This window comes from Vipera ursinii, assembly GCF_947247035.1.
Source record: "Vipera ursinii genome assembly, chromosome: Z".
NCBI lineage: Eukaryota > Metazoa > Chordata > Lepidosauria > Squamata > Viperidae > Vipera > Vipera ursinii.
In genome coordinates this window covers 46,988,067-47,008,156 of record NC_139517.1, presented here as the reverse complement: position 1 = coordinate 47,008,156, position 20,090 = coordinate 46,988,067, and the positions used below count along the sequence as shown (strand labels likewise).

General features: G+C 43.3%; 1 protein-coding gene across 1 annotated transcript in view; it reads left to right on the top strand.

The window, feature by feature from the left end:
* The window catches only part of MRC2 (mannose receptor C-type 2), a 113,775-nt gene that overhangs the window by 44,553 nt on the left and 49,132 nt on the right, over nucleotides 1-20,090 (top strand). The window contains exons 10-12 of the mRNA XM_083376321.1: nucleotides 9,767-9,882; nucleotides 10,150-10,298; nucleotides 11,849-12,066. Of these exons, the coding sequence (XP_083232447.1) occupies nucleotides 9,767-9,882; nucleotides 10,150-10,298; nucleotides 11,849-12,066 (483 nt within the window). The remainder of the gene's footprint in view (nucleotides 1-9,766; nucleotides 9,883-10,149; nucleotides 10,299-11,848; nucleotides 12,067-20,090) is intronic.

Sequence of the window (20,090 nt, the reverse complement as noted above, 5' to 3'; positions counted from 1 at the left end):
CCCTTCAAATCCATGTAGAGGAGAGGCCCAAAATGCATCCTTCAGGTCTATTACACTAAACCAGGAGTGATCAGGTGGAATCTGTCCCAATAAAGTATAAGGATTTGGGATTACAGGATGTCTAGCCACCATTATTTCCATTCAAGAGGCATAAATCTTAAACCATTCTCCATTTGCCATCTGGCTTTCTTACTGGTAGAATTGGGATATTGAATGGAGACATAGTTGGTTTACGTAGGCCATCTTTTATTAAATCATCAATTACAGGTTGAAATCCCCTTCTCGCCTCTAGTGAAATATTATATTGCCTTTGTTTCACTGGTTCATGGGCCTCTTTCAATTGTATTTTTAAGGGAGAGGTTTTTAATCCCCCTCTATTGCTTTCTGGGACCCAGACTATATGGTTTATCAATTTTTTATCCTCCTCAGTTAATACCATAATTCAGGTTCGAGTCCCACCAGGCTCAAGGTTGACTCAGCCTTCCATCCTTCTGAGGTAGGTAAAATGAGGACCCAGATTGTTGGGGGCAATAAGCTGACTTTGTAATAATGCCACTTGGGGGGGGGGGCGAAAGCCCTAATAAGCAGGCATATACATAGAATGAAGGCTATTGCTAAGCACATTGATTTGTGCTTTAAATTGTAAGCCGCCCTGAGTCTTCGGAGAAGGGCGGGATATAAATGGGATTAAAATAAAAAATAAATAAAAAAAATGGTGATTCTACCTTTTGCTCAAATTGAATGGTCAGATTAAAAGCACTGAGGGCATCCTTCTCTAATAGATTTATTCCAGCCTTAGGTATGAATAACTTCTCGAGGCATACGGTTTTTCCATTTTTCAAACTAATTTCAGTATTTTGTATTTTTCTTACTTCAAAACTTTCTCCTTTTACTCCAGATATCTTCATACTTTTTCCTGTAATTTTTATCCCTTTAGGGAGAGTATTAACAGTGGTCCGTGAAGCTTCAGTATCAATTAAAAATATGATTTCCTCCTTATTGGGTCCTACTCAGGGCTTTTTTTGTCATAGAACGCCCAGAACCGAGTTCTGGCATCTTTTTTTTCTTTTTAACAAAAAGGCACTGGTCCTACTAATAAATTTATCAAGGGCTCTTGGCAGAATCCCCAAATCAAATGCCTCTGACCTCTGTAATCATTTTCATCCCCCTCCATCAATCAGTACACTTTCTTTCTTCCTTTCATTGGAGGGCAGCCATCTTCTTTCTGGTTGCCAATGCCCTACTTCCCTCTGTTTCAACAATGGTCTTTCTATTTTCTTCTCTTGCTTTACTACTTCCCTCATAGTTGCTACCATCATTTTTCCTTTTCGTTCATCTTTCTCCTCATCCCTCCTTAAGTATACTTTCTGAGCTTCGTTTAAAAGATCTTCAAGAGATTTTTCTGACCAGCCCTCAAGCTTCTGTAACTTTCTCTGTATGTCTGGCCAGACTTTAGTTACAAAATTTAATTTCAGCAAAGCCTGTGTGGTTTTGTCTTCAAGATTCATACCAGAGTATTTTCTCATTGCACCCTTTAACCTTTTCAAAAAGGGAGGATGGAGTCTTTTCTCTGACTTATTATAAAGGCTTTAGAGATGTTTTGCGATCTAGGTGTTGTTGTTGTTATTAGTTGTGAAGTCGTGTCCGACCCATCGCGACCCTATGGACAATGTTCCTCCAGGCCTTCCTGTCCTCTACCATCTTCTGGAGTCCATTTAAGCTCACGCCTACTGCTTCAGTGACTCCATCCAGCCACCGCATTCTCTGTCGTCCCCTTCTTCTATTGCCCTCAACCTTTCCCAGCATTAGGCTCTTCTCCAGTGAGTCCTTCCTTCTCATTAGGTGGCCAAAGTATTTGAGTTTTAGCTTCAGGATCTGGCCTTCTAAAGAGCAGGCAGGGTTGATCTCCTCTAGGACTGACCGGTTTGATCGCTTTGCAGTCCAAGGGACTCGCAGGAGTCTTCTCCAGCACCATAGTTCAAAGGCCTCAATTCTTTGGCGCTCAGCCTTTCTTATGGTCCAGCTTTCACTGCCATACATTGCAAGCGATCTAGGTATAGCTTCCTTAATCCCCCTAACCATTATTGCTTTCATGTCTTCCATATTTTGCCTAACCACAGGCACATTGTTATCCCAATTAGGTCTCACTATCGGGTATTTTTGGTCTCCAATTTTATTATTAGGATTGTCTCTATTCCCTACTTTTACAGCAGCTGTTCAGATCAACTCTCCTCTCCATTAAAGAGAGTGGTAAGAATGGAATTGAGTTCATCCCAAGTATAAATGTTAGGGCCCAATAAATTATCCAATTGTTCAGCCACTTCCACAGGGTCTTCTACTAAACTTTTTAAATCTCGTTTAAACGTTCTTACTTCTGAACTTTTTAAGGAATCCTGCATATAACTGATGATAGGCATATTGTGTGCATTGAATCCACTGGCCACTTCTCGTAGGGGAGCAAAGTGCACTCCTCCTCTAATTTCCCTCTCTTCTGTCTTTTCCCTCTTTCTGTCTATTTCATAATTTGCAAAGGGAAGATTAGCCAAATCCCTTTTACATTGCTCTATTTCTTTCCTGAGTCTTTCATACTCATTTCCCCTGTTGTCCCCCATTGGCAGTTGATGAGCCTGGGGATTATATGGTGGGGGAAGAAAACGTCTCCTTGATTCTTCCACTATTTCCTCAATTAGTTCTGGTTCAATTTTCACTTCTTTATGTTTACTTAAGAACACATAATGTCTGGAGGCCATTTATCTGGCACCCAGATGATTAATAATAATTATTAATTAATCTCCTTAGGTTCCTTATCCTTTTTAGTTAACATGTAGTTATACAGAGACTGACAAATAAAATAGTTGAAACTCCCTAACTATGGCCCCTGTGGCCCTTCATCTATTTGTTTTGTTCCTACACAAAATAACAATATTGAGTCTTTAAATGTTTATCTAAATCCTTTACCATTCTGTGATAGAGACTTCCATCCAGCCAAGACTTTACCAAGGGGACTCCCTGGAGGAATAAAAATATTAAGTTCTTTCCCCAGCTTCCCCTCTAAGTCTTTTCTGCTCTTTCTGGAATGTCGATTGCCCATGATGGGTTACCGTCTGGTGCTCAAATACTCACAAACCTATAGAGACCAGCTTGCACTTCACCAAGTCATCTCTTCTGTCCCCGGCCAATCTCCTTGTGGAGTTATGGAAATGCAAATCGAGACTCCACTCTCGCTTCGAGCTTTACCAGACCCTATTGATCCTAGGTTCATCTCATTCACTCTCTTTCAGGTCTCAGACTCACACCAGTCTACCCATCCCCCACTGCCCAGGTTTCCACAGTTCCTTACCTGAATCTATGCACGAAGTTACCCGGTATTGGCCGCCTTCTTGGATCCTCCCCCTTTTTAGTTCTCTTTCAGTGATCTCACTATTTAGTGTCTTGGGCCCTCACTATTTAGTGTCTTGGGGCAAGCAGCATCATTCTTCCAGAACTGTTAAAATCAACAGGGCATGCCTTTCCGTTGGACATGGCACTATTTGGTTTACCAGGGACCGTTTGGATATCCTGGACGAGCCCTCAAGTTGTCTGGGATAAAAATTAAACTCAAAAAGAGACTTGGAGGTCACTGAAAGAAAATTTTATTTTAAAGCATTCGCAAAGACTGGTGGACGTCTTTTAACACAATCAAGAAGCCACACATGATCAAAGTTGGCAACAGTTTACCTCCTGGTCCCAATGACACTTCATATTCCTCCTCAGTGGACAACAATTTTTCTGCATGACAAAATAAAGTTTCTACACTTTTTTTGTTTACATGCTGATAGGGCTCGCAACTTGGGTATCCTCCTTGACTCACAGCTCAGTTTAGAAGACCATGTAGGAGCTGTGGCTAGGGGGGCTTTTGTCCAGGTTCGCCTGGTGCGCCAGTTGCGGCCCTATCTGGACCAGGATGCCCTGCGTACAGTCACTCATGCGCTCGTGACCTCTTGGATAGACTACTGCAATGCTCTCTACATGGGGCTGCCCTTGGGGACCACTCGGAGGCTTCAACTGGTGCAGAATGCGGCCACGCGAGTTGTGATGGGGGTTTCCCGATACTCCCATGTAACACCTCTCCTCCGTGAGCTGCATTGGCTTCCAGTTGCCCTCCGGGTGAGATTCAAGGTGCTGCTGATGACCTATAAAGCCCTAAATGGCATGGGTTTGGATTACTTACGGGAGAAGGCCTCCTCAGGGTGCCGTCAGTCAGGGATTGCCGGCTGGCAGCTCCCAGGGGGAGAGCATTCTCTGTGGGCACGCCAGCCCTTTGGAATCTACTGCCTGTTGAGCTACGGATGGCTCCCGACCTTCGCTCTTTCCGCCGTGACTTGAAGACTTGGTTGTTTGAACAGGCTGGCCTGGACTAAGGGTTTGGGTTTATTTTAACTATTTATTGTTAGGGCTAATTAATTTAATTTTCTTTTTAACTTTTGTATGTTGCATTTTATTGCTCTGTACACCGTCCTGAGTCCTTCGGGAGAAGGGCGGTATAGAAATTTAATAAAATAAAATAAAATAAAATAAAATAAATACTCCCATTTTTTATTCCATTGGTGGCCCACAAGCATCAACAATTTCAGTTTCTTTCCATATAGTAACCCGAAGCACCTTTTATGAAAGGAATTAGCTCAACTGCTGGATATCAAGTTCCCTTCGTCCAGTGCGCTCCCACAGGGAGGGTCTCCTCAGGGTGCCGCCGGTTAAAGACTGCCGGTGGGTAACACCCAGGGGTAGGGCCTTCTCAGTGGGTGCGCCTGCCCTGTGGAACCAGCTGCCTGCGGAGCTTAGGACTGCCCCCACCCTCCGTTCTTTCCGCCGGGACCTGAAGACCTGGCTCTTCGAGCTCTCTGGCCCAGGCTGAGAATATTTTAAATTTTAATTTTAACTGGGTTTTAATTTTCTCAGGGTTCTATTTAATCTCTTTTAATTTGTTTTAACGTTTGTATTGACTGTTTTTTAAATGCCCTGTAAACCGCCCTGAGTCCTTCGGGAAAGGGCGGTATATAAATCTAAATAAAATAAATAAATAAATAAATAAATCTAGTTAGTCTTCATAGGCAAGACTACAAACCTAAATGAAAATGGGCTAGCTTCCAAGATTTCTCTTACTTTTAAAATAATGACACTTCTTCCAAACCTTACTCTGAGCTAAACATTTTTTCATACAGCCAAGTGGAGTCAGCATTGTCTTAATAATAAACAGAGCTAGAAGAACAACTTCCTTTTTAATAGTTTTCTTCTCGTGTTCTGCCATGTGTTTAATATATTAACAGCAATTTGTACCATTACAAATTGTCCCAGAATTTCTCTTTTCAAGAATTTCAGGAAACAATTCTCTAGGTACCCTTTTAAGATCACCACCATCAGGACTGAAGCAATAAGATACAATTATGCATATATAAATGCTTTTATTTGTTTGTTTTGTTTGCTTTTATTGTTACTACAAATCTTAAGGTGACAAACGATCTTAAGACCTACTTGTTTGAACAAGCCAGCCTGGCCTGATGGGTTTTGGGTTTTATTATTGCTTTTAACGTATTTTAACTTATTGTTTTAAGGTATTGGGCACTTTGTTTAATCTTTTCTTAATTTTTGTATCCTTGTATTAATATTTATTGCCCTGTTCACCACCCTGAGTCCTTCGGGAGAAGGGCGGTATACAAATAAAATTATTATTATTATTATTATTATTATTATTATTATTATTATTATTATTATTATTATTATTATTATTATTATTATTATTATTATTATTATTCAGCACACCCTCCTCCAGTTTTGCCCACAGCAACAACCCTGTGAGGTGGATTGGGCTGAGAGAGAGAGAGAGAGAGGACACCCAGATGGCTTTCAGGGCTAAGGCGGAACTTGAAGTCCTGGTCTCCTGCGTCCTAGCCTGGTGCCTTAACCTCAGGAGTCTTGTCAAAGTTGCCAAAGTTCAAAAGCATCAATATCTTCCTATCTTGTTTCTTCAGAGTCCAACTTTCATTTTCTCAGGCCTCCCAAATAAACCAGACAGGGAACTAAGACTAAAGTAAAACCTACTATCACCTTTAACTGCTTGATCTATGAGGGTGGGTCTCCCTAACTTTCTTTCTCTGATCAATAAGCCCCTGGGAGCTTTTGCCTTTCTTGTCTGACTGATTCCCAGGAAGCATCTGTTCCACTTTCCTCAAGGTCAGTCACACCTTCCGTTACATATTACACATTTCATAGTATCTATCACAGAATTACCATATCTTGCACAATTCTGATCTTTATAAGTATAGAAATAAATAAAATAATACAAGCATGGAAACTATGCTTGTGACTAAGACCAAATTGAACTGTTATTTTTCGATTTGTTAGATTTCCATTCTTGTAATTTCTGACTTTACCAAACTGATATAGTTTGGTATATGAGATGGTTCTGTTTCAGAAGACACCTGAAGTTTCTTTCTTGTGCTTGAAAGATTGCATGTCATTTTCCTACTTGTTTATCTTTTTGTTTGCTTACCTCTCAAGTAATTGACTTGTTAACTGCTTTTGAAGGCCTCAGTTATTCTCTGCATTGATAGTAGTGAATTTGTGGTTACCTTCAAAAGAAGGTAAATAGTAAATAGTAAATAGCCAGCATAGTAAATAATAAATTACTAATAGTTGGTATCTGTGTATATAGGGAGAGAGGAAAAGTTCTTTTTATGCGACATACTATATATAGCTTTAATAAATATTCATTACATCTTTTAGAGCTGTGAGATCAGATAATTATAAGGAAAACTAACAACTTTCTTAAATAGTGCCTTTGAAAAAATAAGCAATATGATTCTTATCCATTTTTGTTAATATTTTTGGCACAATGTTAGCATAAGTTGAAGAAAAAACCAAGGCTGTATATATCTTCAGTAAGAAACTTTAGAATAGCAAGAATAGAGTTGTATTTTTTTAACAAAATGCAGATGGAAAAATATTTAGATATGGTAATATCTTTCGCAAATCTTTCATTTGGGCTAAATTATAAGATATTAACTACTTTTCAGTTAAATAATATTTCTCAAATATACAAAATATGTAAAAATCTAACAAGCTTTGTAATATTTAAGGGACTTTTCTTTGGTTATTGCTGTTGTTACTGTCTAAGGCGTTATTTCTCAAGATATATGGACTTTAACTCCAAGCATTCCTCACTCCACATATCATAAATGTTGCCAAGCTTGATTGGTCTAAGTTAGATGAGATCTTGCTTAACTTACATCAGTCATTAGTTTATCCTCTTCTCACACCCTCATTTTGAAGCTCCTAGAGTGTCCTCATAGATTGGGGACGGTGGGGGGGGGGAGAGTTTTCAGAAACAAAAGGCCTCTACTCATTTTCACTATTTAACTTCTTTCATCCCAAATCAAAATAATTTTCCTTTGCGGGAATCGAGACGCAAAAATAAATTTGCTGTCCTTTCAGCCCTGACAAAAATAAAATTTTAATTATGCCCATTCTAGTGTTATTTTGCCACACCTCTTTGACCCTCACATTTCCCTTTCCAGAAGTGTGATCTCTGGTTTAAGGTTGCTTAATCTCATTTATACAGAAGTAAAAGCAATTTCATCTCATTTTATCAAAGAAGACTGACAATGTTTGTTAACCTGGCTCATTGATTACTATTTATTTATTTATTTATTTATTTATTTATTTATTATTTTATTATATTTATATATATTTAAACAATTTAAAAAATATGATCAGCAAAACAGCTCATATAAAGTTATGACTAAGATTAGTGGAAGTTTGAAGGATAGCTCTCCCACTCATCCACATTTTAACTTTTTACATGAACATGAAATAAACCTAGAAGTTCTCTTGAACTGTGTTGGAGCGGCAGTGGTTTTTGCAGAAGCAAAAAGCAAACCATTTTGGTTGTTTTGGCTTTTAGTTGAAAAATAAAATCCAGAGAAATCATAGAATAATTTTTATAGTACCCATAGAGTAAAGCTGATGTGCCTCACCACAATTTTCTCTTTTAACATGAAACTGTTGCTAATTTAGGTGCTCTAACCATTTTACTCACCCTCTAACCAAGAAGGGGATCCCTGTCAGTGGGATTCAGATTCTCAGGAAGTCTTAAGCTTCTATTCAGATATCTTGCCTTTGTTGTAAAGACAGCTAGCTACTTTTGATTTTGTGTCCAGAGTTGTTCTTATACAATCTGCTCTAGATTTTGAGAACTGCCTCTTCTACTGTGAATTCCTTTTTTTTCTGGCAAATCATTTCAGCTGAATGGAACTATGATGATTTTTAAAAAGGCTATTAGCCATCAAACTGGATGCCAAGTTTATTGGACTATATCCTATTCTCATACAGATTAGTCTGGTAGCCTTTCACTTGCAGCTGCTACATGCATTAAGGGTACATCCAGGTTTCAACTATTCCATCCTGAGCTGGAACAACTGCATTGGCCTGTGTGTCTTTCTGCCCACTATGCTCCCATGTCATAGTTGAAATTGAGAGGAAGAATTTGAGGTGAAGCGTATTTTGGATTATTGGTGCAGATTATAGTAACTGGTTCCTTGGAAGGGGTGCCAAGACATGAAAAGAACCTGTGCTCCTTTTAGCCTCCTTAAACAATTCCATATGCTGAACCTCACAGTTCCCAAAATATAATCAGAAAAGATGTACCTGAGACCTCTAGGCTAATGAGTAAGGAAGGATAAATTAGGGAAGGTGTGTGTCATGTATGTGTTTCACTTTGAGAGCGGGCAATTAAATTTCATTTTTCATGGGAGCCGTTGTACCCACAGTAAAAAATGACAATAAAGATTATCTTATCTTATGGGCAGTGGGGTGGGAATGGCATTGCTTAGATCAAAAAAAGATAAATACTGAGAAGACCTGACATTGTAAGGACATCCCTTTCCCAGAGCTTTTGTTTTATGCCTGCCTGCTTCACTTGAAATACTCTTGGTGAGATACAACCTTATTTTTAATTTTTTTAATTGTTATTATAATATTGTTTTTATTTTCCTGTTAATATAATTACAGTTCCAATTATGCAATCAGGTTACAGGGACTATTAGAATGTAGAAAATGCTATATTTTGCAAATTGTGGCCTGCCTTACAAATCTTATATTATGATGATGATTATAAATATATTTGTTTATGTAAATTGACTAGACTTAGTAGTTTTCATGTTCCCTTATGTTCTTTGCAAAGGAGCACTGTCATCTGTACTCCCCTTCAATTGTTCTTTTTAATTATTTCCTGGCACACTCTTGTTGGCAGTTAGTAATTTTTCCATTGTTACCTATCAATTATGGCTTGAAGGACTAAAAAGGACAAAAATTATCTGAGTAATATTTTCAGCTACTGTATATTGCTGGAGTCTGTTTGTGCCATCCATTTTAACCTTGTGGCTGAGCTTGATAATATGCTAAAAACTACCAGATCTGGGCTGCAAACCAATGACCACAAAATAGCAGGAACAAGATAAAGAAAATGATCAACAACTCATCTGATGGTGTGTCTAGATTTTTGCAGCCCTGATCTGGTAGCCTTACTCTAGTTAGACAACAAGATAAAAAATATCTCTTTGGTGCCCTTGCTCCATAATATTCACTCTGTTTTTATTAAAGTAATTTAACCTTTCATTAAGTTAAAAATTCTTGGAATATTTTCCATCTTTAAAGAAGAAATAATGTAATCGTTGATGCAGACTAATTAACACATGGCAATTTGAAGACAATCTTGTTCTGTTCTACTCAGGGTTGGAAATGGCACAGTCCATCCTGTTATTGGCTGGGGGATGACCATGTGATATACAATGAAGCTCGGAAAATGTGCATGGATTTTGGCTCTGCCCTGGTTACTATCACCAACAGGTATGTGTCCCGTCATAAGTCACCAAAAGGAATTTTTGCATTGTGGCATTTTTAAAAAAATATTCGGGTATGGTGATACTGGCTTCTGGATGCTCCAGTGTAAAGCTTTCAAAGTACTTATCCATTGTCTTCTTGGTTGCTTTTGAAAGGAGTACGTGCTATTTGGATACCAGTGATAGTAGCAAAATGTTAGAACCTCTGGAGAAAGATTAGGGTTGGAGAAAGAAGTGAGAAAATGATGGATTTGTTCCTTTTTCCCTGGACCAGATTTGAACAGGCCTATGTGAGCAGCCTCATCTATGGCTGGGAGGATGAATATTTCTGGACTGCATTACAAGACATAAATGAAACTGGTTCTTTCCATTGGTTGAGTGGAGATGAAGTCACTTACACCCACTGGAACCGCAACCAACCTGGTAAAAGTTTATATCATGTTCCAGCTCATAAGAGTATAAGTATATACACTCATATACTTTGTTATAAGAACTGTATATAACAAAAAAAACCCTCTGATTTTTGTATTTATATTGATGGAATATATCAATATACGGTGGTCTTTCAGAAAAAATCTTGTGATTTATGTGAATCAGCAATGAAAATGTTCATATTAAGAATGATTAAGAAATGGATACTACCTATCATTCTAAGGGTCAGTATCTTATTGAATTATATCTCCACTTGAAATACTGTGCATAGTTCTGGTTATATTATTTCAAAACCTTCCCTATGAAACATCTTCTCCTACAGGGAAATTCTTAGGATTTCATGGGGTTATATAATATGCTGCATGATCGGTGACATTTCCTTCATAGATTATGATCAGTTCATTTATTCCTGTACCTGAGAGCAAAAATATTCAGGATTTCATTATGGCCCCATAGTATTCTGCACACATCAGTGTCTTTAGAAAAATGACTTTTGATATCATTGATCACAGTATCCTTTTGGACTGGCTGCAGGATTTAGGATCGAGTGGGTGTGCAGTGTTCCACCAGTTTTGTCCTTTGTCTGTAGACAGTTCCAATCGATGCTAATGGGGGCAAAAGATCGAGCTCCTTTGTGGGGTGCACAAGGCTCGGAACTCTCTCCTTTTTAAATGCTGGGTGAGATAATCCAACACCATGGGTTTTGATATTGTCAATATACTGATGATACTCAGCTTTATATCTCTATCCATGGTGACCCAAGTGATAGTGTGGCTGGCCTTTTGTGGTGCCTGGAAGTCATGGAAACCTTGTGAGGTTTTCAACTGAACCCTCTGTAAGACAGAGTGGCTGAGTCTTGGGATCCAGAGGTTAATCATCTTTAGTTCTGGATAGGGTGGCAATCCCCTACGCAGACTTGGTACTCAACTTGGGAGTTCTAGGCTCATATCTCCTGCTTAAAGAGCAGGTAGCAGTTCTGGATAGGAGGGCCTTCACACAACTTTGTGTCATGTGCCAGTTATGCTCTTTTCTGCATTGTGAGACTCTGTTCAGTCACTCTTTCCCTGGCCATCTCCCACTTGGATTACTGCAGTGTGCTGTACATGAAGCTACTCTTGAAGTTTATTTGGAAGCTACAGTTAGGGTTAGGGTTAGGATAATAATAAATGTTGTGCATCATCTCTCTTTCAAAATAATACTATGGAAATGGAGTCAAAGGAACAAGGAACATCTGGAATGAAAAAATAAAACAAAAAATTCTGTATATTCCCCCAGCATCTACCATGTATAAAATTCATCAGATGTACAATATTAACTACACTCTCTAGCCATCTTCCTATAAAAAGTTTGCAATCAATATGACAATAACATTTCAGCATGAATACATATTTGAGAAAATCAGAATGGTATTTTGTGATTCAAGGAAGGAAAAAAGTCAGCTTTTGTAGTGGTAGCAATCTTGTAAGGTGGCATTGTGAGTCAGAAAGAAAATATTTAAACCTTTTCTCTTGTGTATTTCCTCTTTCTTGTGAACTTATTAGGTTATAACAAAGGTGGCTGTGTTGCTTTGGCCACAGGAAGTTCCATGGGTCTGTGGGAAGTAAAGAATTGCACTACATTCAAGGCCAAGTATATCTGCAGGCAGAATCTGGGGACACCAGTAAATCCTGAACTTCCTTCACCACATCCTACACCCAGCCTCACTGGCTCTTGTCCTTCAGGATGGGCCAACCCCTCCAAGCTGAGATATTGCTATAAAGTAAGTCCTGAGTAAAGAATGGCAGCCAACTACTTTAGTGATTTGTAGTGATGCTTAAAAGTTTGAGAACCCCTTTGAATTTTCAATATTCCTGCATAAATATGAGCTAAAACATCTGTTCTCTACACCAGTTCTAAAATATGAGTCAAAATATTAAACTTCTTATCTTTTGAGGAAAATGATCCAAAGCTACATATTTGTGTGTGGCAAAAATGTGAACCTTTGCTTTCAATAACTGGTGTGCCTTCCTTGTGCAACAATGATTGCAACTAAATGTTTCCAATAACTGTTACAAGTCCTGCACATTGGCTTGGAGGAATTTTAGCCAATTCCTTCTTGCAGAACAAACTCAGGGATGGACTTCCCTGGTGGACTTCATCAGATGAACTGCCTGCTTCATATTCTTCCACATTTCTCTAGGATTAAGGTTAGGACTTCAATTTAGCTATTCCAAAGATTTATTTTCTTGTGTTTTAATCGTTCTTTGGTTGTATAACTTGTGTTTTGGGTTGTTGTTTTGTTGCATGACCCTCTTTCTTTTGAACTTTGTATATATATATATATATATATATATATATATATATATATATATATATATATATATATATATATATATATATATCCTGACATTTTTCTACAGAATCAGCTGGTATAATTCAGAATTCATAGTTCTATCAATCCTGATCCAGAGGCAGCAAATTAGCCCCAAACCATGATGCTACCGTCACCAGATGAGATAATGTTCTTATTCTAGAATATTGTTGTGACTCAGGGCCAGCCTGTGGGTCCGACAGCCGGGTCCGATGTATCGGAGGACTCAGATGTGGGGGAGGAGGGAAACGAACCGGCTGATGATGATTTGGAGGCTTTGCAGAGTCCTCAGCCGGGAACCTCTTCTCAGCTGTGTGAGCCCGAGAGTGCGGAGGATGATGACCCACAGCTGGCCCTGTTCAAGGACGCCCGACGCAGGAGGCAGACGAGCAGGGACAAACAAAGAAAGGCTATGGGACTCCTCGGGAGGAGGCACAGGGAGACCACGCCCTGAGCTCTCTATAAAAGAAGTGTTTGGGGAGGGGCTGGTTGCTGAAAGCAACTTTTCCGTTTGAGAAGTCAAGCTCTTGTATTTTTGTAACAGTGTAATTAAAACTTGGCAGAAGCCTTTTGGTCTTGGACGCTTTCCAGACTCTTCTTTTGATTAGGGGTGCGAGAAGAGGGCTGGTTCAGAACAGTTTGCTTTCAGCCACCCACCCCTTAATACTACGATGGAGCAGCTTCTTGCCGAGCATGCCCAGCTCAACCAGCAACTCACCTTGCTGGCCACTCAGGTGGCACAACTGCAGGCTCAGGTACATGCTGCCCCCCCACCCAGGAGGAAATGTCAGATAGCTATGCCGGATAAATTTGCTGGTAATCCAGAACTGTTTCCTGCCTTCCTGGGACAATGCCAGCTTTATATCAGCGTGAGAGCAGCTGATTTCCCCACTGACCGAGATAAGGTGGGATTTGTGTTGAGCCTTCTGTCGGGAGATGCAGCTCGTTGGGGCACGCCTCTGTTGGCACAGCCTAGCCCTTTGTTGGATAACTTTGGGGGGTTTTGTGACCATATGCGCCTCATGTACGAGGACCCGATTAAGGCGCAGACGGCCACCCGACGCCTGAAAGCTTTGAGGCAGGGTCAGCGCCCTCTACAGGCCTATATCAGCGATTTCCGGCTGCTTAGCCAGGATTCCGCCTGGAATGAGGCTGCGCTCGTGGATGCCTTTCAGGATGGCTTGTCAGAGGAGATGTTGGATGAGCTGGCTCGCGTGGACATTCCCTCAGACCTGAATGGGCTGATCCATCTTTGTCTGCGGATCGATGCCCGGCTGCAGCAGCGTAAGAGTCGCCGTGCCACCCCACAGACCCCTGCCGCCCCTGTTGTGCGTGAGCCCCCAGTCCAGAGGGAGGAGCCAATGGAGCTGGGTGCCGCCAGGTCCCGTCTATCGGTGACGGAAATGGACAGACGACAATCGGAGGGGTTGTGTTTTTACTGTGGGGACCCTGGACATTTGGCTGCTTCTTGCCCGAAGAAGCGTCAGCGGGCGTCAGTGACCAAGCCTGCCCCGAGAAAGTCCCCTGCTTTGCTATCGGGAAACGGCCCGAGCCCGATCTAGACGGTGTGACAGATCGGGCGACCCACAACGATCACGCCGAGCGACGCCGTTCCGACGGTGCCTGTGAACCTCCGCGGCATTTGATTTTGGAGGCACGACTGATCCTCCCTGGCAAGCCAGAGGGGATTCCGGTCCATGCCTTGATTGACTCTGGGGCTACCACTAACTTTATGGATTCGGCCTTTGTGGCCAAATGGGCTGTTCCCCAGTGTCCAGTGGATCCGCCCATGCTTGTGGAGACCATCGATGGTCGAGTGCTCCTGTCCGGGCCTATCACGGCCGCCACGCAACCCGTGTGTATGGCCATCAGTACCCATGTGGAGGCCATTCAGTTCTACGTCACTTCGGATCTGCACTTCCCCGTGGTCTTGGGACTGGCGTGGCTCCGGGCGCATGATCCACAGATCTATTGGTCTCAGAACTTGGTCACCTTCCCAAGTTTGCAGTGCGTGGACCACACCCGCCATATCTGTGCCGGCCAGGTGGAGGGATCCCCAGGGGTTTCCTTGCCTCCCGAACTGTCCGACTTTGCTGACGTGTTCAGCGAGTCAGAGGCGGACCAATTACCCCCGCACAGGCCCTACGACTGCTCCATTGACCTAGTCCCTGATGCGCCTCTCCCAGTGGGGCGTTTGTACTCCATGTCGGAGCCCGAGTTGGCTGCATTGCGGGACTTCCTGACAAAGAACTTGGCTCGTGGTTTCATCCGGCCCTCGTCCTCGCCAGTGTCTGCGCCCGTGCTCTTCGTCAAAAAGAAGTCGGGCGAGTTACGGCTTTGCTGTGACTACCGGAAACTCAACGCTATCACGGTGCGTAACCGCTACCCGCTGCCCCTCATCCCCGAGCTCTTGGACCGACTCCGGGAGGCTAAGATCTTCACGAAACTGGACCTGCGTGGAGCTTACAACCTCGTCAGGGTTCGGCCGGGTGATGAGTGGAAGACGGCGTTTGGTACTCGCTATGGACATTTCGAGTACACGGTGATGCCGTTTGGCCTGACCAACGCCCCCGCTGTGTTTCAGCATTTTATGAATGACATCTTTCGGGATCTGTTGGACCAGTTTGTTGTGATTTACCTGGACGACATCCTGATTTACTCCCCGTCGCGTGAAGCGCATCATCAGCATCTCCGTCAGGTCCTGCAGCGCCTCCGGAAACATCGGCTGTTTGCCAAGTTGGAGAAGTGCCAGTTCTACCAGGTGACCATTGATTTCTTGGGTCACCGCATTTCTCCTGAGGGCATCGCCATGGAACCGAGTAAAGTTGAGTCGTTGCAGAGTTGGCAACCCCCGCGTCGCGTGAAGGATATTCAGCGACTTCTTGGATTTGCCAACTACTATCGGACATTCATCCCTGGCTTTGCTGCCTTGACAGCCCCCCTCACCCGGCTCCTGCAGAAGAAGACTCGGTTCCAGTGGAACGCCCCCGAACAACAGGCGTTCCAAGCTTTGAAGGACGCCTTCATGAAGGAGCCCATCTTGAAGCATCCTGACCCGCAACGGCCATTTGTCGTGGAGGCGGACGCCTCCGACATTGCCATTGGGGCCGTGTTACTCCAGGCAGCGACGCCCAACGGTACCCTTTTCCCTTGCGCGTATCACTCACGGAAATTGAATCCCTCGGAGCGCAACTATACCATCTGGGAGAAGGAGCTGCTGGCCATCAAGGCGGCGTTCGAGGCTTGGAGGCATCATCTGGAGGGGGCGCGGCATCAAATCGAGGTCCGGACGGACCACAAGAATCTGGAAAGCCTGCAGACCGCTCGGAATTTGAACCAACGCCAGATCCGGTGGTCCCTCTTCTTTGCGAGGTTTGACTTCCGGGTGCGGTACATACCAAGCGGGCACAACCAGAGAGCGGATGCTCTGTCCAGGAAGCCCGGGTACACCCGAGTGGAAGACAAGCTTCCGCCCAGGACCGTGATCCCCGTCGAGTCTTTTGCTGCGGTGCGGGAGCCGGTGGATATACGGGCTCGGATCCGGGAGGCGCAGCAGCAGGAGGCGTGGGTGGCTCAGCGGAAGGAAGAGGTGGGGCCAGATTCGCCTTGGTCGGTCACGGATGGACTCCTTTATTATCGTGACCGGCTCTATGTTCCAGGAGGGCCACTCAGGGGACTCGTCCTCAGCCAATGTCATGATAACCCGGCGGCGGGGCATTTTGGCCTGTTCAAGACTCTGAACCTGGTCTCCCGTACATTCTGGTGGCCCCGAGTCCGACACGATGTCCAGTCTTATGTCACCTCCTGCGTCCCATGCAGGCAGGCCAAGTCAGCGACAGGGGCCCCGCCTGGTTTACTGCAGCCTTTGCCAACGCCCAAGAGACCCTGGGGGGCTGTGTCCATGGACTTTCTGACGGATCTACCCCCATCCTCCGGCTTCACGACAGTGTTTGTGGTGGTGGACATGTTGACCAAGATGGCGCACTTCATCCCCTGTCGCGGCTTACCGTCAGCTCGCGCCACTAGTCGCATGTTCATCCAACAGGTGTTCCGGCTGCACGGCCTTCCCGATAGAGTCGTCTCCGATAGGGGGGCCCAGTTTACAGCCCGCTTCTGGCAGGAGTTGATGCGGGCGTTGGACATTAAGGTTTGCCTCTCGTCCGCGCATCATCCTCAGACCGACGGGGGTACCGAGAAGGTCATCGGCATTTTGGAGCAGTATCTGCGCTGCTACGTTAACCTGCAGCAGGACAATTGGGTGGACTATTTGGCCATAGCCGAGTTTGCCTTTAACAACTCGCAGCACACCTCCACGCAGATGACACCGTTCTTGGCCAATGTGGGTTATCACCCTCGGTTTTTCCCCCTTTCTCCCGTGGACTCACCGGAGCCGGCAGCGAACGAATTCATGGCGGAGTTACAGGCGATCCATCGGTTGGTGCGACGGCAGCTGGAGAAGGCCAAGGCCGACTACAAGAGGTTCGCCGATCGGTCGAGAAGGGATACGCCTCCATTATCGGTGGGGGATCGGGTCTGGTTGTCCACCAGGAACCTACCATCCACTCGGCCGGCGAGGAAGCTGGACCACCGTTACCTTGGACCGTTCCCAGTCGAGGCCGTCATCAACCCGGTTGCCTATCGTTTAACTCTGCCACGTTCCCTGCGCGTACACCCCGTCTTCCATCGGTCCTTGTTGGTCCCCGAACAACCGGCTTGTCCACTTCGCCAAGCGGAACCTCCCCCATCAGGACCTCGTGATGGCGACAGCCCCCCCGAGTACGAGGTCGCCAGCATCAGGGATTCCCGCTGGCTGAAAGGTCGCTTCCAGTACCTGATCGAGTGGAAAGGGTACGGGCCGGAGGACTTCACATGGGAAGACGCGACCGCCGTTCATGCCCCTGCGTTGGTGACTGCTTTTCACGAACAGTTCCCATCCCGACCGCATCCGGATCGGCAGACCCGGGGGAAGGGCCCTGCGGTGCGGGATAGTGTTGTGACTCAGGGCCAGCCTGTGGGTCCGACAGCCGGGTCCGATGTATCGGAGGACTCAGATGTGGGGGAGGAGGGAAACGAACCGGCTGATGATGATTTGGAGGCTTTGCAGAGTCCTCAGCCGGGAACCTCTTCTCAGCTGTGTGAGCCCGAGAGTGCGGAGGATGATGACCCACAGCTGGCCCTGTTCAAGGACGCCCGACGCAGGAGGCAGACGAGCAGGGACAAACAAAGAAAGGCTATGGGACTCCTCGGGAGGAGGCACAGGGAGACCACGCCCTGAGCTCTCTATAAAAGAAGTGTTTGGGGAGGGGCTGGTTGCTGAAAGCAACTTTTCCGTTTGAGAAGTCAAGCTCTTGTATTTTTGTAACAGTGTAATTAAAACTTGGCAGAAGCCTTTTGGTCTTGGACGCTTTCCAGACTCTTCTTTTGATTAGGGGTGCGAGAAGAGGGCTGGTTCAGAACAAATATAGTGTTTTTCTTTTGCCAAACATAAAACTTTTCATTCAAGCCAAAAAGTTCTTTGGTTATTTGTCCACAGGACATTCTTCCAATAGCCTTCTGGCTTATCCATGTGGTCTTTTGCAAACTAAATGAGCATCAGTATTCTTTTTGGAGAGTAGTGGCTTTCTCCTTTTTACCCTACCATGCACACCATTGTTGTCCAGTGTTTTCTGATTGTGGTCTCATAAACACTGACATCTGATTATCATCCTATTGACTGAAAAATGTGACTCTTAATTTCTCTTTCAAATGAATTGATAATCCTAGAAGTTCACATACTTTTGCCATACACAGATATATAGCTTTGGATCATTTTCCTCAATAAATAAATGAACTGTCAAGTGCAAGAAATAAGAAATTAAGATAGAGTTCAAAAATACTACAAGTTTATTTCATGCTACCTATTCACAAGAATCTGATCTACTAATGGTCAAGGCAAATTGATGCCAGATAAGAGTCAATGGACTTCAAAGTGGACTGGATTTAGTTTCTTGTGAGGGCATAGAGACTCCAAACTGATGATGCATTTGACTCCACCCTCAGGTTCAGCTTAGTCATCTCCTATATCAGACATGTCAGATTGGATGTCACTTGACATTGTGTGATGTATCGGAGCTTTTTCCCCATTGCCGGTAATAGGGTAGGCGCGGTTTCTTGGTGACACAGTTTAAAGTTTTTAATTCATTTGTTTAACTGGGTTCTTTTTATCTAGTTTTGTAACTTTTTCAAAGAACAGATCACATTTTAGGTCACATTTATGCAAATATATACTCAAAAGGGTTCAAAACTTTTAAGCATCTCTGTATACTCAAAGGATTAAAGGCAAAGAGAATGATTTTAACTTGAACTGATCTTAGTGCAGCAGTTTTATAATTCAACATAAATGCTTGTGTGATAGAGTGTGATACAGTAACAGCCTATTAGTTTGCAAGTCAGAGATCCTCTAGTTGTACAAAATACTGTGAAAATGTTTGTAATAAAAAAGGTGTTTTTGAAGGCTACCTAGAAGCTGCAATTAGTGTAAAATATAGCAGGCAGCTTGTTGGAAGCAGGAATTGCTTTTTAGGCACATTACAAATGATAGTACTGCTTTATACTGGTTCGGGAAGACTCCACTTTGAAGACTGAATCAGTTTTGTTCACCGTGATACAAAAAAGATGTTGAGAGTGCAGGAAAGAGCAGCAAAGATGATTAGTGGGCTGGAGGCTAAAACATATGAAGAACAGTTGCAAGAATTGGGAATGTCATATCTAGTGAAAAGAAGGAATGGGGTGACATGATAGCAGTGGTCTAATAATTGAGGGCTGCCACGAAGAAGAGGAGGTTAACCTATTTACCAAAGCACAACAAAGGAAAACAAGAAGCAACGGATGGAAACTAATCAAGGAGAGAACCAACCTAGAACTAAGAAGAAATTTCCTGACAGTGAAACAATTAACCAGAGGAATAGCTTTCCTTCAGAAGTAATGGGTGCTCTATCACTGGAAGTTTTTAAAAAGATTAGGCAGCTATTTGTCCAAAATGGTATGGGGTCCCCTGCTTGTGCAGGGAGTTGGGCTAGAAGATTCCCAAAATCTCTTCCAACTTCATTATTCTGTATTGCAAACCCTCATACGTTATCCATTGGTTTCTAACTACAGTTCAAGGTGCTGTTTTGCTTGGATCTTAGGCACCTTCCAAAAATGTTCTTTGAGAAAACAACATAGGAAACCTCATTACAGAGTGGTTCAATGGGCAAAACATATAGATAGTGCTTTTTCACTATGGAACATTTCCTGCTTGAGGTCTGGTAGACTTCCAGAACCTAGTTCAAACAGTGCTTTTTCAGAAAATTTGGGGGGAAGATATTGTATCGCTGTCCTTGTTTTAGTACTGTTTATAAACTATCCATTCAAATTATAATAGTATATAATAAAACCAAAAATAAATAAAAATA